Source organism: Lactuca saligna, chromosome 4 (assembly GCF_052625555.1).
Source record: "Lactuca saligna cultivar CGN05327 chromosome 4, ASM5262555v1, whole genome shotgun sequence".
NCBI lineage: Eukaryota > Viridiplantae > Streptophyta > Magnoliopsida > Asterales > Asteraceae > Lactuca > Lactuca saligna.
The window spans coordinates 299221226-299247489 of record NC_136420.1 but is presented as its reverse complement, the minus strand read 5'-3'; the positions used below and the strand labels follow the sequence as shown (position 1 = coordinate 299247489).

The 26264-nt window shown below is 37.1% G+C and overlaps 3 protein-coding genes across 3 annotated transcripts; 2 read left to right on the top strand and 1 right to left on the bottom strand.

Annotated features, from left to right (window-relative positions):
• Window positions 1-8858: 8858 nt before the first annotated feature.
• HEB1 (ARM repeat superfamily protein) lies at window positions 8859-12841 on the top strand. The gene is made up of 4 exons (XM_078992618.1): window positions 8859-10006; window positions 10096-11556; window positions 11633-11708; window positions 11780-12841. The coding sequence occupies exons 1-4, from the start codon at window positions 8891-8893 to the stop codon at window positions 12721-12723; spliced, it is 3597 nt and encodes a 1198-aa protein (XP_078848744.1). The 5' UTR covers window positions 8859-8890; the 3' UTR covers window positions 12724-12841.
• Window positions 12842-12963: 122 nt separating this feature from the next.
• On the bottom strand, window positions 12964-17457 carry LOC145043852 (calcium-transporting ATPase 2, plasma membrane-type-like). The gene is made up of 5 exons (XM_078992619.1): window positions 16879-17457; window positions 16681-16732; window positions 14338-16584; window positions 13548-13846; window positions 12964-13466 (listed from the first exon to the last, which is right to left on the bottom strand). Exons 1-5 carry the CDS (start codon window positions 17053-17055, stop codon window positions 13227-13229), a joined length of 3015 nt encoding a protein of 1004 aa, XP_078848745.1. The 5' UTR covers window positions 17056-17457; the 3' UTR covers window positions 12964-13226.
• A 5554-nt stretch (window positions 17458-23011) lies between these two features.
• On the top strand, window positions 23012-24058 carry LOC145040811 (uncharacterized). The gene is made up of 2 exons (XM_078988705.1): window positions 23012-23846; window positions 23955-24058. The coding sequence occupies exons 1-2, from the start codon at window positions 23012-23014 to the stop codon at window positions 24056-24058; spliced, it is 939 nt and encodes a 312-aa protein (XP_078844831.1).
• The last annotated feature ends 2206 nt before the right edge of the window (window positions 24059-26264 follow it).

Here is a 26264-nt window from a genome sequence, read left to right as displayed (position 1 = left end):
AATCCTTTGCTCCCAGGTGGAGCTGGTTCAAGGCGAACCGTACCCTCAGATGCTCCGGACATGAACAAGTATAGAAGCATCCCTCGATATCAGCAATCCATCTCATCGCAGCAATCGGATCCTGCGTCCCGTCAAACTCTGGTGGCTTCGTGTTGCTGAACTCCCGGAACAGCAACGAGTCACCCCCTGTGGTCTGGCAGCGGCCACAGCTACGGTAGCTGCAGCGGCGGCAGTCTCAGATAACGCGGCGTACCGCTCATCAAACGTCTCCATCAGCGTGGTCTTAATAGACCCAAACATCTCCGGAATCTCGGCCCGGATCGCTGCAGCTACCTCCTCATGAATCATCTGACGAAGCTCCTCGTCAGTCACTCCACTCGTACCAAGTCTGTGTCGTGGTCCAACCATGATGTCTCTGAAATACAACATAAAAATATCAGAGACTCTACCGGCATAATCGCACTCGATAACGCAGTCCCGCTCAGCTTCCGATACTCAGGGATTCTTACTTGGGCTGCCCACTGACCCGATGTCCTTGGTAGTACGGGCCCAATACTACCAATTACACCGCATCGGTATTCACCCCAAGTCCTCCTCCCCAAACCCCGGATCCTGAGCACTCTATTCTTGTCATACACTAGTTACCCACTCGCTCTCGAGCACCTCAAAGAAACAAGCTTCCCTAGACTAAGGCATCACAAAATCAGGCCACTCTAGTCCTAATATGCATACCTAGTCCACTAGCATGCGTATTATATCATAACATGTCTCATAACACATATTGTAAGAGTATTTTGGGGATCTTTACCGTTCGGGCGCTGGCTGACCCTACACACTTTTTCTTCTTTGGTCGTCTCACTTATCAAAAATTTATTATTTATTATTATTATTATTATTATTATTATTATTATTATTATTATTTTAATTTTTTTTTTTAATTTTCTCAAATCCCCGGTTTGAGTTCGGTTACGCCCGAAGGTGTACCCGAATCCCTCAAACCAAGGCTCTGATACCAACTTGTAACGTCATAAAATTCCAACCAAAAATTTTCATTTTTACAACCATCAAAACATGAGTAATAAGTTTAGATTCCAAAGTAACAATGTAGTCACAACCGATTACATAACAAAAGATAACAAAAGAGTTTCCCCGAGTGTATGTACGGTCACGCTGGCGCCTTCCCACGGTCCTCACTAGTACCTAAAACACATACTACAACAACTGTAAGCATAAAGCTTAGTGAGTTCCCCAAAATACAGCATACGCACATACGCCTTTCCAGGCCTTGACCTTCCGGTCCTTGTGTCTCAAGGGACTTCCGTCCCGACTGGGTAAACCTTCCGGTCCTACCCACGTCAACCTTACAGTCCATATGACCACGCCTTTCGGCCCATATCATGTTGCCTTCCGGCCCAAATCAAGCATATCATACATGGCACAAATAACTTAACACACATAAGGCATATATCACATATCATATTCGACCTTCCGGTCACACAGTCAAAACCCTTCCGGGTACAGTATAGTGAGAAGACTCACCTCGTACGCCTCGCTAAGTCGCTAATCGTGAATCCTGAAATCACTCGAGCTCGAACCCTCGAGCTGCAATCCTCCTATGATATTATAAATCTATAATTATTACTTGTACCACAAAGGTGGGCCATCCTTATCAAGTCAAAACAGGTTGACTTGGTCAATCGTCTTTAATCAATTTGGACCGGACTCGGCAAGTGCACACTAGTGACTCAGCGAGTCTACGCATTTTATTCAACTATCAAGGTTTTCCCCTTTTGACTCGTCGAGTACTCCCTCGACTCGACGAGTTCCCTTGGGCCTGAATCACAGGGCCACCGCGACTCAACTCGCCGAGTCGAAGGTCAACTCGGCGAGTCCCAACCTGACTCGGTCCACCTGTTCAAAACCTTTCCAACTCTCTGCGACTCACTGAGTTACCCTCAACTCGGTCCGGACTACACACAGGATGGTCTCAAGGACAATCTTCAAGCGACTCGTCGAGTCTGTTCTTCGGACTCGGCGAGTCCATGCCATGCACCAGCTAAAACTGGCTTTTGCGGTCAGATCCGTTCCATACATGCATAGATCTGGCCTTCCCAAGCTTATTTGTCACGTAAAGTCTCGATCTTGGTTGCCATGCAATGCATACAAGGCTTATTTTGAAGAAACAACCTCTAATATGGCAAGTTTAGCTTCTAACTCAAAAGAATGGACATAAAGCTTGTCATAAGGGGTCTCCTGGACCTGCTAAAGTCCAGATCTAGGTTCCATATCTCCATGGGACCTCTCATACTTCTAATTCAAGCCAAGAAATGCAAGAAGAAACCCTAGATTTGGCACATCAACACAAAACACGAAGTTTGGCTCTGAAAATTACCTCAAGAAGACTCCCTTGGTGAAGTAGCAACAGATCCAAGCTCTCCAACACTTCAAGCTTGATCCTCTCCCTCCTTTCCTTGTAATGTCCCACAATATAATGAACAAAAGCCTCCAAACACTCTCACAAGGGCTCACAGACGTATGGGGGCTCTTAGGGTTCAAGGTGGCCGCATATGAGGGCCATAAGGTCCTTTAAATAGGGCTTAGTGCCCGGGAAATTAGGGTTTCATTAAACAGCGCGGACTCGCCGAGTCCATCCCTTGGACTCGTCGAGTCCGGACGCGAATCCCCGCCCAAAACCGCGACCCGACTCGGCGAGTTCGACCTCCAACTCGCCGAGTCCCCTCACATAATGTCAAAAATATATGAAATGAAGATACCTGGGGATCCGGGCTGTTACAAATAGTTTAAGTAATTAATTCGAATAACTAAGAGTAAACAATCCAAGTAATTTATGAGCATACTAGGATTTTATAGCATGAGAATGCTTGATCGGTCCTATTTTATGTTCCTTGTTTGGTTATGGGCTTAGGATAGAATCAAATATTTGGCTGTCTATCAATCCGACGTTATGTATAATCGGGATCTATACATCTAGCAACTACAACAATAATGTTTATGGAAGTGATTGATATGTATCTGAAAAATTATAAACTCATGAGAGAAGCAATTTCGTAATTGAGTATGAAAAATGGTATGTAGAATGAAAAGTTAAAATGATTACTTAATGATTTGAGTAAATAGTTCAAGTAATTGACTATATTAAATTGAATGAATGATCTGTGTGATTGAATGAGATTGAACAATATGTTTGATATTGATTTAAGTAATTGAAATTAATCTGAATAATTGATATTGATCGGAGTGATTGGTTAGAGTAATTACTTTGAGTGAATGATGTGAAAGATTGACCTAGTTATATAAGAAATTAAATTGAACAATTGATCATTAATAATGAATAATTGAGTGATTAACCCGCCTGATTTGAGTGATTTATAGATATTCGAGTAAATTAACTACATTGTAAGTATCGTAGAGGTAACAAGATTAATTCGAGTATTATGAGAACTAGTAGAACTATTGAGAAGTGAGTGATAACAGTTGATATATGATTCGCCATGGATCAATACGTGAAGGTTTTAATTGATATTAATTATGTGATAGACTTAACAAATTTTGAATTTACATGTTTGATAATTAGTGATACACTCGTAGCATAAAAATGAGTTGTAAGTCGAGTACCAGTCGATAACTGAGAAAATGCGAAAAGAAATAGCTAATTTTAAATGATAATACGTGAACTACTGTCGATTGTGAATGAGATTATCAATATTTCGAATAATAGCAGGAATATTGATTGATCTTGATAATTGAGAAAAATGTTAATGATTAAGAGGAGTATCGATTTGTAATGGTCAAACTATATTTCCCTAGAAATTCAAATAGACCATTACCATAGAGTTAGATAAAAAGGAGAGTAAATTAAAGATGAAAGAAGTGTCTAAATATATGATTAGTTGAGATGAACGAATAATTACAGTTTGAAACTGTGCTTAATGAGTTATTGGAGAAGATTCAATAGAAAGATTAATTTAAAAGACTTACAAGTATTTTATGTTTTGAACCATGTGGTTACCAGATGTTTTGAAGTATGTGTTCATTAGGGGATTGTGTTCATTAGGTGATTGTGTTCATTAAGTATTTTTGAACTGAGTGTTCACTAGGTGTTTTTGAATTAGGTGTTCATTAGGTATTTTTGAGTCGAGTGTTCACTAGGTGTTTTTGAACTAGGTGTTCATTAGGTATTTTTGAATGGAGTGTTCACCATGTATTTTGATTTGAGTGTTCACTAGTTGTAATCTAAATATCATAGAAGCTGCACCTAATGGATAATATTTGCAGCTGTGCCTAATAGATACAACATAATCCTGGCAGTTATGCCTAAATGATAATATTGGCAGCTGTGCCTAATAGAGAACGTTGGCAGTTGTGTTATTGGCAACGATGGACTTTGTGCCTATACCTTAGGACAATCCTTTGGAATGAATGAGTGAATGATAGAGGATTCTTAGGGTGGAACATTAAGAAACTGCAGAAGTATCCCTTAAGCAGTGTTGTTAGCCCGATGATGATCCTTAAGCTAGGTCCCTTTTATTAGATGTTTAGAGACATAAAGTGAGGATAACGGGAATGAGTAATAAGGGTTATTGTTGATTGATGAAATTAATAAATTTATTGTTAGTTGATGAAATTAATAAATTTATTGTTGGTTGATGAAAATTAATTAATTTATTTATTGTGGGTTGAAAACCCTATATGCTCACCAGGCTCCCACGCCTGACCCACTAATCTTTTATATTACAGTAGTAGAACAAGAGCATAGTTGGATGATGACGATGGATTTTGGATTATAGGCCAGTAGATGTAAAGAACTGTTGTAAGGTCAATATCATATTGTTTATGTTTTTGGTCTGTATCGGAACATAACATCCCAAAGTTTTGTATTATAATGAAAATACATTTCTTTAAGAAGTTCTTTGATAAAATTTTATCATATTTTGATTTGAGGACAAATTTTGCAACACCTTTTGAAAGATTACTCTGATTTTATTTTAAAAGCATAAACTAAATCGGTCTTTTCTGGCCGAGAAATTTGGGGATGTCACAGTGTAAATGATCCATGATTTGTATGAAGATGTGAAGACTGTGTAGAAGTTTAGAAAAGATAATTACCAATCCAGAGGAGGAAAACTCAAGAACTTCTTGGAGAAGTCATGTTCTAGAAAGAGAGAGAGAGAAAGTTTGATTTTTGGTGAGGAGTGAAATCTTGGAGGAGAAGTGAAACAAATCTCTTGGATTTGTTTATAAAGGTTGATTGGATGGGAAGAGTGTTAAAGAAGCTTAATGAGTTGACTACCTATATGTGAATAGTGACATAAAGTGGTCATCGAGGTGGCTTGTGTCATAACTTTATGGGAAAATTCAAAGAGTACCTTTATGTCCTTTTGATCTTATCCTAAACAATAGCAAGATTTATATCTAATAAATCTCCAAGATGTGGATAAAATATGAGGTTGGAGGGTTTAAAATGTCAGAATTGTGAATTTGGTGAAAATCCCACGTCAAAAATGGGCTTAAAATGTGAACGTGGTCAAAAACCGGGAAAGAAGTGTGAATCTTGCGGAGTTGAGAGGCTGGATGCGATAGGGTTCGTAGGTAGGAGTACCAGGTGTGAAGGTATTGTTGCTGATGCTAAGGTACCGTTCAGTGCGAGAGACTAAGGTGCGAAGGTTGGATAGGATGCAAAAGTCCTTGGTTCTCATGCAAAAGTTAGAAGGTGTGAACCTTGTCGAGTAGGAAACGAACCTCGCTGAGTAGATGCAAACTTGGTTGGCCAGAAGCGAAAGGACTCGAGTACCTGCGAACCTGTCCGGTTTTGCTTGTGAGAAGGTCAACTGTGAAAATTCCCAGCTAGACTACGAACCATCACTCAAAAATGAACTTGGCTTAATAGGATGCGAAGGCATGCAAGGTTTTGCAGGTGAACAGTAATCTACAAACCTTTAGGCCTCTTTTTAGCTTCTTTCTTCCATTTTGAGATGTTTTCGACCAAGGGAAGGTTCAAGATGGTATGGATGTTCACATAAACATTGGAAAAAGTGTTTTTTTATTACCATGAGGCTTGAGAGAGATTAAGCTAAAGAGAAAGAGACTTTGCTAGTGATTTGCCCCATAGTGCTAGGTTTGTAAACTCCACTATGCCTTGTTATGAGTGTTATACACCCCCGAAGGGTACGTAATAGTGATTTATAGAGTCGTTACATCACTCACCTTGTTTAGGGTTTATAATTTATGAGCATTTGAAACTTCTGAGTGATACCATTAGTAAACATAGAGCAAGCCCTAACATACAATCACTAGTTGAGTTGATCGGTTTGACTCGTTGACTTTTTTTGACCTTGACTTGACCAGAAATTGATGGTTGTCACACAATGAATATCAGGTTATAAAACCAATTGGTTGACCTTGATGTCTTTGACTCGTAAGTGTAGTGAGGAAAACTCACCTTGCAGCTGAACAAAACTGATGAGGCCCGACTCTGAATCTCAGTTCTCTACACAATACCTATATCCACCAAGTGACCAATTCCATCAAAATCCCAAAATACCCAAAATTTCCTCAAAGTCAAACTTGGTCAAAGTCCAAGTCAACTGTTAAAACCCACTAAACCAACTGAGTCAACCCAGACGAGTCAACTCAACAACGGCTAACTCATGCGAGTACGTGGGGCGTAACCCAAAGGTACGATCAGTGTACGCGAAGCCTCGCATTGACCAAATTACCAGGTGTCTGACCGAGTATGCGGGGCATACCCTTGCATACCTCAAAACTTCATTAAGTGCTTAATGACTTAAGCACTCAAGCCCATACTTCAGATATATGATCCAAATGCACCCTAGAGTCATAAATTTTCAACTTTATGACTTTACAGTCCAAAAAGTCCTTAATACAAGGTCTTAATCCATTGAGATATTCTACATAATGCATGGAGAAATTCTAACCAAAATAGACTTCATTTTTATGACTAAAGACCCCTCCTAGGGTCTAAAATGACAACTCAAAACCTCCAGAACATGCCATGCTCAAGATGGGACTTTTGGAACAAAAAAGTAACATAAAACAACCAAAAATGAGATCTAGCAAACAAGCCATCAAGGTATGAACTTTATACCATGAGATGATGGAGAAAAGAGCAAAACTTCCATATCTAAGCCCTGCTTCAAGCTTCCAAGCTTTGACACCGCCTTCTTCTTTTTATGAATCACTCACAAACTCACACTCAACCTTCCAAGGGCTCAAAAGAGGCTAGGGTTGCAATGAATACCGACTTCTACTTACGGAGGCTGGAAAGTAGGGAAGAAATGAGACTTAAGGATGCTTAAATACTTGTCAAACCCTAAGAATTAGGGTTTCCACTTTTAGGACGTACGACCAGCGTACCAAGATGTACACCCAACATACCAAGATGTACGCCCAACGTACACCTCGTACGCTTAGCGTACTCCGAAGCCACATTTACCATAATGCCATTAAGGCACCGAAGTCAAACTTTCCATATTAAGAGCTTAATACTTCAACTTATTACGTCCAAATGCAGATCTAATGCCAAAATACCACTAAGATTCATAAAATTTCCAACTTTATGACTTTGTATGCCTAATAAGTGCTTAATACACAAAATCCCAATTTCTTAACACCTTAATACCATCTAGAGCATGCATGGGGAAGAACTATGGATCAAGATCACATTTTTATGACTCGAGACCCCTCATTAGGTATGAAAGGACAACTTATTCGATCAAGATTGCTCAAGAATCACCATGATTGGGACCAAAATGCTCATAACTTCAAGGCTAACAAGATCCGAAACAAATCATCAAGTTCTGAGTTTTTTTACCTTAAAATGATGCCAAATGTGAGGAGATTCTGGATCTAAGATTCCTCACTCTTCCAAGGTAGTATTCTCTTATTCTCCTTCCTTCTTAAGCAACAAAAGTACCCTCAAAAGTTCAAGAACACACTCAAGGTGGATTAGGGTTCTAGATGGACAAAATGGCAAGTGGAGACTGAAGAGTGAATGAGGAATGAGGAGTTAATAATGTTTATATATAGACCAACCCCTAAAAATTAGGGTTTGAGGATTTATCATGTACGCCCTGCGTACGCGGTGTACACCTAACGTACTAGGGTCCGCCCCAGTATTTCCATCGTACTAACTCTGTGGCCAAAATCACCAAAATGCCACTATGGGTCGTTATTGCAATCTTTCTCAAGCACAAGGGTAAAAATGAAATGACAGAAATAACAAAAAACTAATAAAATTGAAAATACCTCATCATTGGGATGTTACATCTTTTTTTTTTTTTTAAAATCACAAAAAACTAATAAATAGTCACTGTAATAATGAAATGACAGAAATACCGTTCACATAACAAACAAAACTTAACGATGTTAACAATAAAGACGTTTTGTTAAATGTTTGAAACCACATACACCACCTGTAAAGTTTTTTAAAATTAAAGACGAAATTTCAAATTTTATGAAACCACATAAACTATTTACGATATTTTGTCTATATATTATCACTTAAATATCCATAAAGTTTGGATCAAGTCATTGTAAGTTCGAGCATAAATACTTATTTTTTTATTTTGTAAAATATAAAATAGATTAAAAAACAGTTTTGTAAAAAAAACACCTATATAGTCTTATTGAGCGCCATATCAAGCATTTCAAAATATTTTATCTATTAAAGTGACAGCAGGTAGCACAACAAAACCACAGACGGACACACGTCAGTTTTTCATTCGTCCTTCACCAAAGTTTACGTGAACAGGCGGTATCCGTACAACTTCCACTCTCAAAGATTAAAAACAACGGATCGATTTAAGTGAAAATTTTCCGACTCGAAACATTTTTTTCCCAGAAATCGGTGATGGAGAAGAGACTTCGTTCGTCACTGAAGTCATCGGCCGACGAATTCCTCTCGTCGGCGGCGAAATTAGGGTTTCAGTCAGTTAAAACATCTCTCAAAACCCTAATTTACTCACTAAAGCCATCATCTGATGTCGTTTCTTCACTTCCCCTTTCTCTTCACCGATCCATTTCTCAATCCATTACTCGGTTTAAAGATCTGTCGGGAAAAGGTAACACAGGAGATGCATCTTCCTTCGGTGCTACTTCACCTGTGACGCCGGCTAGTAAGCGTGTTCGTAGATCTTCACGGCAGCCGGAAAGCAACAGAACCGACGGAAAAGACGACGCTTCAGGTACAGTTGATGAAAAAACAAAACTTGACAAAGTCAAGACTGAAGTAAGTGAAAATCTTCAGGTTTATGCTCACGTCGCTCACCTGTGTGCGACACACCCGGGGAATGTGTTTTCTGCGTCTGATTTGTTACCCGCGGTTCAAGAATTGCATGATAATTTAGTTGTTTTCGAATTGGAATCCAATTTACTGTCGGAGATTGCGAGCTTATGTGAGGAGTGGTGGAAGAGAGAGTTGCCTGGTAGGGATTGCTTAATTACTCAATCCTTGCCGTTTTTAGTGTCAAAATCATTGACTCTGAAGAAGAAAGTGAATGTTCATAGAGTATACGCTCTTCGTGAAGCATTCACATTGTTCGATTTCGAGGATGAGAGTATCGAGGACTTGAAATTACTGCTCATCAGATGCTTGATATCTCCACTGTATTTGAAAATGGATGAAGGGCGGCGATTTTTAGCATTCTTATTTGGGTTATCTAGACAGCTTGTGAAGGAATCACTGGCAATGATTAGGTCTCAGATTCCTTTCGGGAGGAAGTCGATGTTGGAGGCATATGCTGACGTTGTTTTTAGGGCTTGGAAGGCTGCGGAAGGGGAGTCAAGAGAGGAGATCGAGAACGACTTTTTGCAAGCATTGGTTGATAGCTCAATTCATGCTAGTACAGGTTCTTTTGCTGCTTCTATCAGGAGAATTTTAGGAGGTTTTATCACCCAGCGAACTACTGATGGTGTTGAAAAGCTCATTTTCAATCTCACAGAGCCTGTTATATTCCGATCATTGCAGGTGCTTGTCTTTCTCCTTCACATTCATTCTTGAAATCTCAATTTTGTCCAAAAGCTATATGATTAAATTGGTTAATGTTTCCTTGACAGGTTGCAAACTCAAATGTTCGTCAAAATGCATTGCACTTACTCATAGATGTCTTCCCTCTTGAAGATCCTGACCTTACAAGGGAAGCTAAAGACACATTGCTTCACAAACAGTTTTTCTTAATAGAGAAATTAGTCATGGATGATTGTCCTGATACAAGAGCTGTAGCAGTAGAAGGTGTTTGTCGCATTCTTTATATGTTTTGGGAGATAATTCCATCTTCAACCATCACCAAACTACTCACCAAGCTACTAGATGACATGGCCCATGATATGGCCAACATGGTCAGGCTTTCAACTGTAAATGGTATCATCTATTTGCTTGGTAACCCTCAATCCCATGAGATTCTCAAAGTGCTTCTCCCAAGGTTAGGCCATTTGATTCTTGATTCATCTCTTTCGATACGCAGTGCTACTGTAGACCTCTTTCTTCTTCTAAAAGGCATCCACGATTTCCATTTTCATAAAGTGGTGAATGTAGATGTTCTGTTATCGACACTTGCAAATGATCAACCACTTGTTGCTCAAAAAATCACTAAACTTCTCCTCCCTTCTTATTTCCCCACAACTGTAACCCTAGAAGAAGCATGTCAACGATGTGTGACACTCATAAAAAGATCACCACTTGCTGGAGCAAGATTTTGTGAATTCTCCTTTTCTGAAGGGGCATCTCCACAATTTCTCAATACCCTTTTCAAAGTTCTCATCAATTTAATTCTCTCACCTCACAAGACCCCTCTAGATCAAATCGAAGGCATACTAATGGCTGCTAGCAACATCTGCAACAATCTAGCTTCTGAACCAAAGTACAAATCTGCCCTTAAGGATGAATTAACTGGGAAAAAGCTAATTTCTTTATTATCTGCTGCAAAAACTGCTCATGCTCAAGCATCTGTGTTCAAGATTGTTCTCACTGTTCTTCCTGATGCTGCTTCTGTTCTTCGCCAAGAATCCATGGCTATGGTCACAAGATGTGTTGGATTATCTGAAAATAAAGAAAGACAATCACAAATGAGATTGATCCATAAAATGATGATGTCATGTGGTTGGATTGATGACATGATTCAAACTCTCACACGGGTTTTGCAAAAGACTGCAAATGGATGTGTTTCTTCTTCTTCTTCTTCTTCAGGAAAGAAGAGAAAAGTCAAACATGGTTCAGTGAAAAGCAAGCACATGAGTGGGAAGAATCATCCGGATGCTTCTAGAAGTAGTTTTTTCGAAGATTACACAGTTTGTGTAGGTGTAGCTTGGCAATTAAAGGATTTGTTGACAGATGTCAACACCCGAAAAGCTGTGTTGGAATCAAGAAATCTTGAATCTGCTTTTCATGCTTTGAAGATCATATCAGAGTTTGTTATTGAATGTTTGCAGAGTAATCAAATAGATACTTCTCCTGTGTCTACTTATACATCACTCATTCTTCATATGTCTCTAAAGGATTCAACTGGAATATCTACTGAGGTAAACGAATCATTTTACTTTCAATTTTCTTTCATTTGAATATTTGATTTTAATAAATAAATTATTCTGGTTGCAGACAATTGAACATCTACTCCAATGTACAGAAAAGTTGTATAAAGTAAATGCTTCAAGAAAGTCATCTAAAGAAAATGGTAAGTATTTTGGGTATTTCCTATTTATTATGATCTTTTTATCAGAGATTTTAATGAAAGATTTGTTGTAGGATCATCTTTTGAAGAAGAAAACAGAATCTCAAACATAGTAAAGCTCTCAACTTCCGTTCTCAAGTTCATCATCGATTCAAATACATTAACTAACACCAACAACCACCATGAAACATGTTTAAGGTTCACAAGACAGTATCTAGGGTTCATAATCCGAAATTTAAGGAAACATTCACACGGGATTCTCGAGTTTAAAGAAGAAGATATAAAAGAAACGTTTTTATGTCTCAAAATCTCCTTCACTTATTCAGCGAAACTACTGAATTTAATCCTCACAAACTCTTCAGAATCCAATGAACTTTCAGTTGAAATCCAGAATCTTTCAAATGACATGTTTGATTTTGTTGTTTCAATTGAAGAACACATGGGGGGGAAATACGGATCGCTTCTTTTTTCAGCAGTGAAATCATGGCTCCCGGATTTGATACTCTCATTGGGTTGTTCGCCACCACAGCCGCCACTATCGCCGCCATTGTGGGTGGTGGTTTTGGGTAAGATTGAGGTTTTTGAGTTGGATTTGGGGGATGAGAATGAGAATGAGAAAGAGAAAGTTGTTTTGGCATCCAAGTTTTGTATGTTTAAGAAAGTGGTTGAAAGAATGGTGAAGCTTTTGAGGGGTAACAAGAGTGTGATGGATGTGGTTGGGGGGTTTTTGTTGAATTTGGAGAAGAAGGATTTTGGAGTGTTGTTTGGGGTTTTGAATTTTGTTTGTGGGAAGATGGTGAATCATGGGAATGGGGAGTGGGGGGAGATGAAGTTGATGTTGGAATGCGTTGGACGGATTTACCCTTGGATGGTGAGGATGTGTGAGGAGTGTGGAGATGAAGGTGAAAAGGAATGGTTGGAAAAAGGAAGGGTATTGTTGGAACCTATTTGGAGGTGTTATGTTGATGATGGGACTAAAGAGCCTATGGAAACTGGTTTTGAAGACGATAATGTCTAACCTTTTTTTTTTTTTTTGTATCAAGTTGAGTACTTATATAGACAAATGATTTACTAATTCCTTGATGCCAGTCAAAATTGCAGAATTATAATAGATTGTGGTGTATGTTTATATTTTATACTTTGAATAATAACATAAAATAGATGGAAGGTTAAGATAGAACTCAAAAAAATGGAAATACATGCGTTTTTATTGGAGTTTAAAAAAAAAAAAAAAAAAACTTACAATATAGTAAATCCAAGATTAAAAGCAAAAGGAATTACACAACTAACCCAATCTTAAATACATAATCAAGAAATATCCATATTTACAAAACCACCTAAAATGAAACTAAAATCCAAACAAAAGCACGACAACGATTTCAGTTTTCCTTTTTCGGTAATTTTTTTGGTTGCGTTAGTAAAACACCATCACACTAAGATAAACAAAATGGATGGTTTCTAACAATCTAAAAACATAATATCTTCAAGACTTCAACTACCTTCCTTCTTTCATGTTTTGCCTTAAACAGGGACCCTTTTCAGATACTTAGCAATTGGCATACTCAAAAAACCAGTAAAAACACTAAAAAACCATTGTTTGGCTGTTAATGGTGACGTATTCGCAAAGGTACCCAAACACTCGATAATTATCACCTGGAAAACCGCAGTTGCAGCAATCACACTCACAAAAACCTTATTCTTCCATATTCCATCCAACACGTCTTCTTTCTCCATTTCCCTCGAGTTTACCTCATTAAAAAGCTGCACAATGATTATATAAACTAGTTAGTTCCTTGTATATCAATTTACCTAACTCAAAAAAATTACAGAATGATAGGTTACCTGACAGAAGACAAAAGAGTTGAAAATTAGTGTGTTGAGGACCAGATCAGAATCATCTCCATTGAGCTCGAAAAACGATTTCCCTTTCGACTGAAGCATCCAAATGACTGCAAACTGATACACAGCCTGCCCGAAGATGTTCCTCCACATCACATTGCTTATGAAATTCCCTTTTCTTCCAACCGGAGCTCTTTTCATTAGCTCATCATTTGGAGGCTCGGTTGCAAGTGCTAGGGCTCCCAATGTATCCATTATCATGTTCACCCACAATAGCTGTACAGCTGTCAGCGGTGCACTCCCTGAAAACATATCGTCAACAAAAATAGTTTCTACAAAAACGTTATTCATTCACTTGCCCGCACTGTAACGTTTCAGAAACATCACGTGAGATGTAAATCAGGTACACAACAACCAGCTAGTTGTCTTAGCTGACATAAAACCCTAGTGCCTACAGGAAGCCTAATCCAACTTAAAATTAAAACTCTAATACTGCAACTGCCGAGACTCGAACCTTGACCATTTCTACAAGTATCGTATATATGAAGCAACTGTGGTGGTATACTTGCGAAAAAGGTAAAAGTTCGAGTCTCAGCAGTTGCAGTACGAGAGTTTTAATTTCAATATGGATTACGCTTCCTGTACGCACTAGGCTTTTAATTTTATGCCAGCTAAGCCAATTAGCTAGTTGTTGTGTATCTGATTTATGTTTCTGAAACATTACAGTGTGGGCCAGTGAATGAATAAACCTTTTTACATAAACAAACAAAATAATTGATGATTGAATTTTTACCTGTCAAACAAGCGGAAGTGAAGTTGACTATCAACGCGACAATATTGACGGTGAGTTGAAACTGAACAAACTTCTGAATGTTAACATAAACCGATCGCCCCCATTTTGCAACTGTAACAATCGTTGAAAAATTATCATCCAGAATGATGACATCAGCGCTCTCTTTCGCCACCTCAGTTCCAGCAATCCCCATAGCAAGTCCAATATCCGCCTCATGAAGTGCCGGAGCATCATTCGTCCCATCTCCGGTCACCGCCACCACCTCACCAAAAGTGGTCCGCAAATGTCTCACCAACGTATGCTTATCCAACGGTGAAGATCGAGCCATCACCTGAATCTTTGGAATCAAAACCATCAATTCCTCCAAACTCTTCTCTCGGAATTCCGGACCTTCAATCGCAATTCCGTCGTCCGTCAGAATCCCACATTCCCGAGCTATCGCCTTTGCAGTGTTGATGTTGTCTCCGGTCACCATTCGAACGGTTATCCCAGCTGATCGACAGAGAGCCACCGACTCCTTCACCCCTGCCCTGACCGGATCTTTAATCCCCACAATTCCGATACAAGTGTACCCGGATGACGGAATCGGTGATTCCCCGGAAACACCACTTTCTAGGTCTATATACGCTAGACATAGTGTCCGGAGAGCCTCGTCAGCAAATTCATCGATTTTTTTCTTTAATAAAGTAAGAGACTCTTCATCAAGATTTACAACTTCGCCATTTTCGTTAATTAGTTTATCACAATTCCCCAATACGATTTCGGAAGCACCTTTACAGTGTGCTCTAGCACCACCTCCGGGAAGCTCCACCACCACCCCCATCTGCTTCTTAGTGGAGTTAAACGGTTCGACCCGGATGATTTTCGCCACCTGGCGTTCCGTTTCGAAATCGCCGCCAATCGACAACCCGAACTCCAAAATCGCGGTGTCTGTTGGCGACCCGAGGATTTCACGCTTCCCGTCTTTGTTGGTGACAACTTCACCACCGGTGTTGGTGAAGATTGATTGCCGGAGGATGTTTAATGCGGTGGTCGGAATGTCGTTGGTGGAGGTTTTCATGCAAATGAATGATTTGACAACTGTCATGTGGTTGGTGGTGAGTGTTCCGGTTTTATCGCTGCAAATAGTGGTGGCGGACCCCATGGTTTCACAGGCGGCGAGGTTTCTGACAAGTGCTTTATCGTTCATCATCTTCTTCATGGCAAAAGCGAGACTTAGTGTTACAGCCAATGGGAGACCTTCGGGAACTGCGACGACAACAATGGTGACAGCGATTGCGAAGTATTCTAATAGCATTAGGGCATCATCGCCGGACCAATTCCAGTGAGTTCCTTCGATCAATTTGATGGAGAATAGTTTCTGAACTAGAACACTAAACGTTACGATGGCGAAGAAAAGACCGATTTTTCCGATGATGGTGGCGACTCCGTTTAATTTCACCTGTAATGGAGTTTCGTCGTTTCCGCCTTCGCTTAAAGTCGCCATTAATTTTCCCCATTGAGTTCTCATCCCGACTGTTGCGACTAGCATCTTACAGGAGCCATCTTGGACTTTGGTTCCCGACATTAAGAAAGGGTTCTCGGAGTTGACTTTCACCGGATTGCTCTCGCCGGTCAAACTTGATTCGTCGATGGAGACTGAAAATCCGGAGACGAAAACTCCGTCTGCCGGAACTTGGTCACCGATGGCGAGATGGACAAGATCACCGGGAAGAAGCTCGTATATCGATAACTTTTGCCGATAACCGTTTCTAGTAACTTGAATCGATATCTTCTTCTTCTCTTTGTCCAAATCCCGGAACTGTAACGATTGACGATAATCGCTTGTTGCTGTCACGAACACAACCAGCAAAATACTCGCCACGATTCCGAGACCATCGTGGGAGCCTTTCGGCCACCCTTCGGTGGCTATGCCGACGATCAAAGAGACGATTGCACAAGCAGCGAGGACCATGAGAGTCATGTCTTGGAGGGCTTCCCATACGAACACCCAAAAGCTTCGTTGCTCACGTTCGGTGAATTCATTGGTTCCGAAAAGTTCCTGTCTGCAGCTCAAATCTTTGTCGTCCATGGCGAGTCCATTGATGGTGCAGGTTTTAAGCTTCTTTGCAAGGCCATGTACTCCGCCGTGGAATTTGAGTTTTTCCGGGTCGTGGTTTTCAACTAGCGCGCCGGCTTCATCGGCGCTGATGTCGAACCCAGCTGCTTTGTATTCGTCCGGTAATGTATGGTCACTGGGTTCTGCGACTGAACAGATCACAAGCAAATTCACAATGTTCGTAAGAATTGCATTAAGTGTTAGAGGAAAGGAAGAAATTCATATCCTGAGATTAAAGAACTCACATTTCGCAAACTGAAATGCTGCCTTTGACACCAAAACCACAACCCTTAACTTCTGTAATCATGAAAGGTAAAATCAGTAACTCTACTACAACTGTTGCAGAACAGAGAAATCATAGCTTTAAGTGAACAATTGTTCACCAAGTGTTTGATAAAATGTCCCAAAGAGTGAAAGAGATGGGTTGAAGTAAAATTGTTGACCTGATTGGTACGACGCATAGCAGCAGCCTCGTTGCGCTTGCTGAGGTTCGCCGTGAAACGAAACCGCCGTTTAGGGTTCTTCACAAGACCACACATATCCCTCCATCTCTGTAACACCTCCTCAGATGAATGTTTCGGCTTGACTCCACCAAAATTCTCATTCAGATAATTCTCCATCCCTCCCCCAAAATCCCCCTATCACTAAACTGCTTCGCTCAATCAAAATCAAATCCCAAAATAATCAACAACGATTTTTTCTTCTTTCTTCTTGGCTTCTTTGAAACAATAGTCAATTACATGTAATATTATATACACGTTGAACAATAAAGAGACAAAATCGAAAAAAAGCAAAAGGGAAACGACGGAGAAAGAATTAAATTCTTTATACAATGAAGGAAACTTAGACACAAAACGTAGTCTGTACAACGGGAAGTTTCAGAGCTTGAATCGGTAAATTTCAGTCAGAGAAAGTTCAACGAAACTTCGTATGATTCTTGTACAATGACCTAACAAATTGCAAATTCAAAAACCGATAAACAAATACGCGATTGTTTGAGAAATTGAGTTGATGAAAGAGGAAAGTGTGATTGTGTATTAGGTTAAAGGAACTTGGCGCGAAGGTTCCATGGCATGTATAGTAGGGTCCCTTCTTGACGTGGTCGAGTTGAAACGCGTTTACTCCGCGTGAATCGAAAAAGTTTAAATATAAAGTAACGTATCAAATATTTTATTAAAGAAAATTGAGATTGCTCCTAAAATTTAGAGTAAATTACACAAATGGTTTCTATGGTTTGGGGTAATTTGCACGTTTGGTTCCTAACTAATTTTTTTAACTCAGAAGGTCCCTATTATTTGTTATTGCTACACACTTGGTCCTTATTGTTTGTTTTTGTTACACATTTGGTCCCTATCTTACGTAAAAAGACAATTATTTAAATAGAGAAAAATAGTAGGGTAGGTAAGGTAAGGAGAGGGGATGGGGTTGAGGGTGTGTTTATTTAAATAAATTAAAAAATCAAGAGAAAAATAGACTTTTTATGTAAGACAGGGACCAAGCGTGTAACAAAAACAAACAGTAAGGACAATCCGAGTTAGAAAAATAAGTTAGGGACCAAATACGCAAGTTGCCCTAAACCATAGGGACCATTCGTGTAATTTACCCTAAAATAATTTATATTACACGAATAGTCCATGTGGTTTGGAGTAATCTGCATAGATGGTCCCTAAGAAGGTTTTTTTTTTTTTTTTTTTTTTTTAACTTGGAATATTGTTTATTTTTGTTTATCATTTAATATTTTATAATTTAACAAATACAACCATTGGGTCCCACCCACCTGGAGTCCTTCACCTACGACAACCCACTACCTTTATTTTCTTCGGCAAGATCATCGACATGTCATGCCAAAAAAACCCAAATACAAGTGTTGCCCCAAAAAAATCTTAGATATAATCAACTGACAAATATAGATCGATATACAGAGTAACAAATTTCAGTGAGCAACTTTTCAATAATCAAAAGAAATGTTATTCCCTCTCTTCTCTCATACCCTTCCTCCCTTCCCCTTTATTCTCTACCCACCTGTAACTCCCATGCGATTAAATATTATACCAAAAGAACAAAAAACATTTCTCCAACCCATGCTAAATTAGAAGTAACACACAATCGAAATTGATTTTACCCTTGGTGATGGCGATGGTATATTGCAAGTAAGGGGAGGTTCTCTGTCGACATCAAAATATGGATTGTTGCTGGAACCTATCGATATTGCGATGCCGGAATTAGGGGTGAGCATGGTGCGGTTTGATGCGGTTTTCAGACCAAAGCCGAACCGCAAACCGCATGGTGCGGTTTTTGCATTCTTAAAACCGTTGGGTGCGGTTTTGCAATGGTTCGGTTTTTCGGTTTTTAAATGCGGTTCCGGTTTGTATCGGTGCGATTTCGGTTTTTAAACCCTGTTAAGAATTTGGTGCAGTTTTTTTTATGTTTTTTTGTGCGGGTTTTTAAAACTGTAAGAACTGAAAACCATGTGCATATAAGCTTGTATTGTGCTGTTTTTTTTAATACATTCATTTTCAGCTCAAAACAAAATTACATAATCAAAAATTGTAAGTCGCTTAAAATACAACTTGTGACCACTCTCACAAACTAATTAATGATTGAAGGTTGGTTGATTTTGACTTAATTTGTTACAAGCTTATTACATGTAATCGATTAGTACGTTTGGCTAACAATAGAATATTTCTTTTGCATCCTATATAGTTTTATACAAACACAAAATAAACATATAATAAATATATTATCGTTTATAACTATTTTAAATAGCATGTATATAATATACATTGATTGATTTATTACTATACACGCTCGCGGTGCGGTTCGGTTTTGATGGACCGGTTTTTAGGATAGAAACCGCACCGCATCGTTGGCCTTCGGTTTTTGCAAAAATTAAATCCGCACCATTGGTTTTTGCATCGGTTTCGGTTTTTCGGTTGCGGTTTATTACGACTTTGTCGGTTTTTCTTTAGTCGGTTCGGTTTTTGCTCACCCCTAGCCGAAATAACCACCATATGCACCCTGAACTCATCGATCTGCAACATCTGGTTTGTTTTAGGGATTCGAATCAGGTGGCTTTCGAGTTTTTTGTTTTCAAAAAACACAGGTGGGTTTTGATTTGGTGCTCTGCTTTCGTTTGATGTGTAGTAGTCTCGATTTGATTATTAGCATATGATTTGAAAACAAGATTTCATCAAATTTGAGGTTTAGATGCTGAGGAAGAAGATGGGGTAAGTGTATGTTTCTGACCACCACCACTCCATCATTCAATTGTAGATCGAATATACAATGAAGTTGAGAAATAAAGATACGCTGCAGCAGGTGAACCAGAGATGAGATGAGAGAAGCTTGATGATGTGAAGTTGAGAAATGGTTGGTTCGTCGGAACTATCCAAGGCAACGATATCTATTTGTGGGTTCTTTCCATATTGATTGACCTGAGAAACAAAGAGTTCAGAAGAAAAAGATAGGTTGGGTAGGGGTAGGAGGGTACAGTAGTGGGTTTTTTTTTTTTTTTTTTTTTTTTTTTTTTTTTTTTAAATAATTATAAAATAAATGATAATTAAATAAAAAAACTAGTAAGGGTAAAAAATTCATTTTAGGTCAAATGAGGACTAAAGAAGCAACAAAAACAAACAATAGCGACATTCCGAATTAAAAAAACTTTTTAGAGACTAACCATGTAAATTACCCCAAATCATAGGGACCATTCTTGTAATTTACCCATAAGAATTTTATAAATTTTCATTTTTGGACTATTAAGTCCGATTGTCTAACAGAAATATATATTAAAAAATTGTTTTATTTTTATTTATTTATTTTTGGTTAGTTCTAGCGTTACTTGCCTCCACGTGCTTTCTTTAACCACTAAAAACATAATTGAGAAATCGATTTCAACTAGAACTAGAATCCAGAATGAGTAACGAAGATCCAATTGATATTTAATGGGATGTTGTTGGAGTAAATAATTTTCAATATACTTTCATGAAATAAATCAATCATCGCGGTGTTTCTAGTACATTGTCGATTTAGATTAAAAAAATCACCAAATACACACGCTACATACATTTTATTTATGTTTTATCACGTTTTATTCAAATTTATTGAATTGTATTTAGACTTTATATTTCAAAGATTTTCTTTTTTCAAGATATTTTATGCAAAATTGTAGGATCAGATTATTTAGACTTCTTTTGGTGTTTTGTAGGGACATTAGATGTTTGAGAGTTTGGAATGAAGCTTTAAGTTGAATTTCGGGAACAAAGCAAAACAACGAAAACCTTGGAAAATTCGAATTCATACCGTTTTGAGTGAAAAGTGAAGACTACAGAGATGTGAGAATTTATGAGAATTCTCCTATGTTGTGTGTTTCAAACTTTTAAATGATAAATAAGAGTGTTTATGGATGGTTAACTGAACCGAAATTCTATTTCATAAGGTTGACCAATAGTAGCGATCACAATTTTTTTGAACAATTACTTAAACCGAAAAAACTGGTTAACCGCTCTTTGGTTAGTAAATTTTTTCGGTTTATTTTTCGAATAAACCATTTAACCACCTCTACCCAAAAGATGTATTTCAAAATTAATAATCTCTAATGTGCTCTGAGCCTTTCGACTATTGATTGCATTTAGGATGAATATGAGAATTTAATTTCTTTTATTGCGTAAGTTATCAATTAATTATTTCTAAAATATATAAAACTAACATAATATTCATTTATTTAGGTTAAAGCATAGTGAATTGAAGATGTAGATTGTATTAGCCTATTATGTATTCACCTCAAATGTTAATGAGTATGTCAATTGTTAAATGAAATTGACAATTCCTAATAATAAATTTAATATTAACTTGAAAATTCAAGCCTAACTATAATTTTAAAATATAATAATATCACAATTGTTAAACGAAAGTGAATTCCAAATCACAAATATCATTTTAACTTAGAAACATAAAACCTAAATATAATCTTAAGATATAAATAAACATTCTGTTTTTTGTAAATCGTCTGTATAAAAAAAAAATATGAATCTTAACCGAACTGGAAAACAGAAAATTTACCAGTTTGGTTAACAAAAAAAGGGCAAAATAACATGTTTGGTTAATTTGAAAATTGTATGATTCATTGTTTTTAGGTTTTAGATATTTTGAAGACCTCTATACGAAAGTAAAGGGTAAATTGAATAAAAGATACAAATTACACAAAATTTTGATTTTGATACCGTGTTTTATATTTTTACAATTAAGTCACTTAATTTAACCAATTAATCGATTTGATTCAGATGTTTCATAATTCTTATTTCCTAACTTGGCAGGAAGTTGATGTGGTTTTCACATAAGATCATAGTTAAATTGAACTCTTAAGTAGATATATACTCGTTTTCCTTAATTTCTTATTCTTTTCTTCTCTCATAGAATAACAATTTTGGGCAATGACTTTCCAAGACCGTTCAAGTGGTTCAATAGTCTAAGCAATGCAATAAATGTTGTCCACAATAACATCTTAGAAAAAAGGAAACCTTCCAGCCTTGTTTACACCAATTTGAGATAATGAATCCCTTAAGCGATATTGGGAGGCCATTTCACAAAATTATGATGTTTTGAGAGAAGAAAAGAAGAAGAAATAAAGGAAAGTGAATATATATCTATGTAAGGATTCAATTTAATGTAAATGTTTATTAACTCATATCATATGTGGAAGCCACGTTAACTTTTTTCCTACCATAAAATGAGAAACACGAAACACCTTAAACAAACTGATCGATTCGTTAAATTTGAAAAAAAAATGTAAACTTAGTGACTTAATTAAGAAAATAAAATACAATTTTATATAAACTTAATCTGTTTCATGTAACTTTCCATAAAGTGTATTATTGTTCTTGAAATAAGATTATGCTTCTTTTTCTTTTTTGGACTAGTTGTTTTAATTTTCCATCTGAATATATATATATATATATATATATATATATATATATATATATATATATATATATATATATATATATATATATATATATATATATATATATATATATATATATATATTTATGAAATATTAGTTTTGAATGACCATTGGATTTTTCATTTCTCTCATAACTTCCCATCATTATTTAGCATTAGTAACAACCATTTCAATGTGTTTTATGAATGTAATAATACACCATCATAATGTGCATTCATATTATAGCTAATCTTTCATCTTATTTGGATAGTATAAATAGTGAGCCATATGCATTAGGCACTTGATGATTTCATCACAAGTATTGGAATAAAAGTTCTCTCTACTCTTATTTCTTTCTTTACTTTATAATTTATATTATTATTTGATCATATTTTATAACACGTTATCAACACGAGGCTCTACCATAGAGTTCCAACTTCTTGCCGTTCTTGTCGTTGTCAGGTATATATATATATATATATATATATATATATATATATATATATATATAATTTTTGTTTTCAAAGTTCATATGTATAATGCTCACAAGTTATATAATGCTCACAAGTAATTTTATGATACTTCTTAACTAACAATCCTCTAATATACAACTCTTTATTTTGATTAGTACTTTCACTATGGCAAACATTAGCAAACTTGAGTTTATGGCTCTTGACATTAGTGGAAAAAATTATTTATCATGGATCCTTGATGCTGAAATCCACCTTGATGCTATGGGTCTTGGAAACACCATAAAGGATGTAAATCCTTTAAATGAAGCATCAAGCCAAGAAAAGGCTAAGGCGATGATTTTCCTTCGCCACCATCTCGATGAAGGAATAAAAGCTGAATACCTCACTGTCAAAGATCCAGCTGATCTTTGGAATAATTTGAAAGAGAGGTATGATCATCAAAAAACGGTGATACTTCCTAGAGCTCGTTTTGATTGGTTACACCTTCGGCTACAAGATTTTAAATCTGTGAGTGAGTATAATTCGGCCATGTTCAAAATTACTTCCCAACTAAAACTATGTGGTGAGACTATAACTGATGAAGACATGCTAGAGAAAACCTTCTCTACTTTTCATGCCACTAACATGCTCCTGCAGCAGCAATATCGTGAGAAAGGTTTTAAAAAATATTGTGAATTAATCTCATGTCTTCTTGTGGCTGAACAAAATAATGAGCTCTTAATGAAAAATCACCAATCACGTCCGACCGGTTCTAGTCCATTCCCTGAAGTGAATGCGACATCATCTAATTATAACGGTCGTGGGTCTAACCGTGGTCGTGGCCGTGGTCGTGGACGTGGTGGAGGCCGTCATAATAATCGTCCCAACAATAATAATAATATAAGTAACCACCAGAAGTGGGAAAATAACAAAAACCCACATGCTAATGATAAAAGTGGTCAAGGCAAAAAGAAAGTTGAAAATGTTTGTCACCGATGTGGAATGACCGGTCATTGGTCACGTACATGTCGCACTCCAAAGCATTTTGTTGATCTTTATCAAGCTTCTCTAAAATATAAAGAATGAAAAAATGCGGAAACAAATTTTGTTCAAAATTATTTTTCCGAAGATCAACTAGAAATGAGACATTTGGATGTCGCCGATTATCTTGCCAACACGGAAGGGACAAACGGTGTTATGGATGGTGATGGAAGTACCCAATTTTTCCCATAAAATGAGATGGATATGGCATATCATGAAATTGTTGGTTTTCTAGTATCATTTTATTTTTGCATTATGTTTGTTTAAAGTCATTGTCATGGTCAAGAATAATATGTAGTTTTGTTTAATGTCGTTTATGATTTTTATGTTATAGTCGTTTCATCAGAAGAGATCTCGATGATTCTTCTCAAAATAATAATATATGACTTTATTTATCTAAGTTGAATATTTCTTATTTCTTACTATTTTATTATATATTTTTATTTTGAAGAGAAATATGGATATTCGCAAAAGAAATGAGGAAGATATATGTCTTGCAGATAGTGCAACAACACATAGCATTTTTAATAATGAAAAATATTTTACTTATAAATTGGAGAAGCAAATGTTAATACAATAACGGGTAGTGCAAAAATGATTGAAGGCTCCGGAAGAGCGAATATCATATTACCACAAGGGACAATAATTACAATTGGAGATGCATTATTTTCATCAAAATCACCAAGAAATTTATTAAGTTTTAAGGATATTCGGTCCAACGGATATCATGTTGAAACAACCAATGATGGTGATAAAGAGTATCTCAATATTACGAAAATGATATCGGGTAAGAAAAGTCTTTTGGAAAAATTACCCGTATTGTCCTCCGGATTGTATTATACAAATATTAGAATGATTGAATCTCATGCTATTGAAAATAAAATGTATGATAACATCTACAAAGTTTGGCATGACCGGTTGGGCCATCCCGGATCAGTTATGTTGCGCAAAATAATTGAAAGTTCAAGTGGACATTCCTTGAAAAACCAGAAGATTTTTCAAGCTAATGAATTGTCTTGTGTTGCATGTTCTCAAGGAAAATTAATTTCCCGTCCATCATTGAATAAAGTTGGGTATGAAAGTCCTAGTTTTTTAGAAAGAATTCAAGGGGATATATGTGGACCAATTCATCCACCATGTGGACCATTTAGATATTTTATGGTCTTAATTGACGCGTCAACTAGATGGTCACATGTGTGCTTATTATCTAGCCATGATCTCGCTTTCGCAATATTACTAGCAGAAATAATCCGCCTAAGGGCATATTTTCCCGATTACCCAATTAAGAAAATTTGACTTGACAATGCTGGAGAATTTACATCACAAGCTTTTAATGACTATTGCATGTCGATTGGGATAATTATTGAACATCCTGTTGCATATGTTCATACACAAAATGGTTTAGCTGAGTTGTTAATCAAACGCCTTCAATTAATTGCAAGACCATTACTAATGCATTCTAAACTTCCTACATCGACATGGGGACATGCAATTTTACATGCGGCATCACTTATACGCATCAGGCCAACTAGTTATCATAAGTTCTCCCCTATTCAACTGGTTTGCGGCCATGTACCAAATATTTCCCATCTAAGGACGTTCGGATGTGCAATTTATGTACCCATTTCTCCACCTCACCGCACAAAAATGGGTCCTCAAATAAGAATGAGAATTTATGTTGGATACGAATCTCCATCTATAGTAAAATATTTAGAACCATCAACTGGAGATTTATTTACAGCTAGATTTGACGATTGTCATTTTGATGAATTAGTTTTTCCAACATTAGGGGGAGAAATAAAGAAGCGGGAGAATAAAATCTCTTGGAATGAATTATCACTTTCAGTGTTAGATCCTCGTTCAAGTCAATGTGAACTTGAAGTGAAAAAGATAATTCATTTACAAAATATAGCAAATCAATTGCCAGATGCATTTACTGACCCTAAAAGAGTAACAAAGTCTCATTTACCAGCTGTAAATGCTCCAGCTAGAATTGATATCCCAGAAGGAAAAAATACAACTACAAATGAATCAAAGGCACGCTTGAAGCGTGGAAGACCAACCGGTTCCAAAGATAAAAATCCTCGAAAACGAAAGGGAGCAAATATAATTGATGGTCCAAAAGAGAAAACAAAATCTTTTGAAAAGATTAATGAAGCTCCAGAAGAGCCCAATGACATAACAAAAGAAACTGAGGTACCTGAAAATTATGAAAATGAAGAGATCTCAATAAATTATGTCATGACAGGAATAAGATGGAACCGAAATAAGATAGACGTCGACGATAATTTTTCATATCATGTTGCGTGCGAGATTATGGAAGAAAATGAGGATGTTGAACCTAAATCTATAGATGAATGTAGAAATAGAAAAGATTGGCCAAAATGGAAAGATGCAA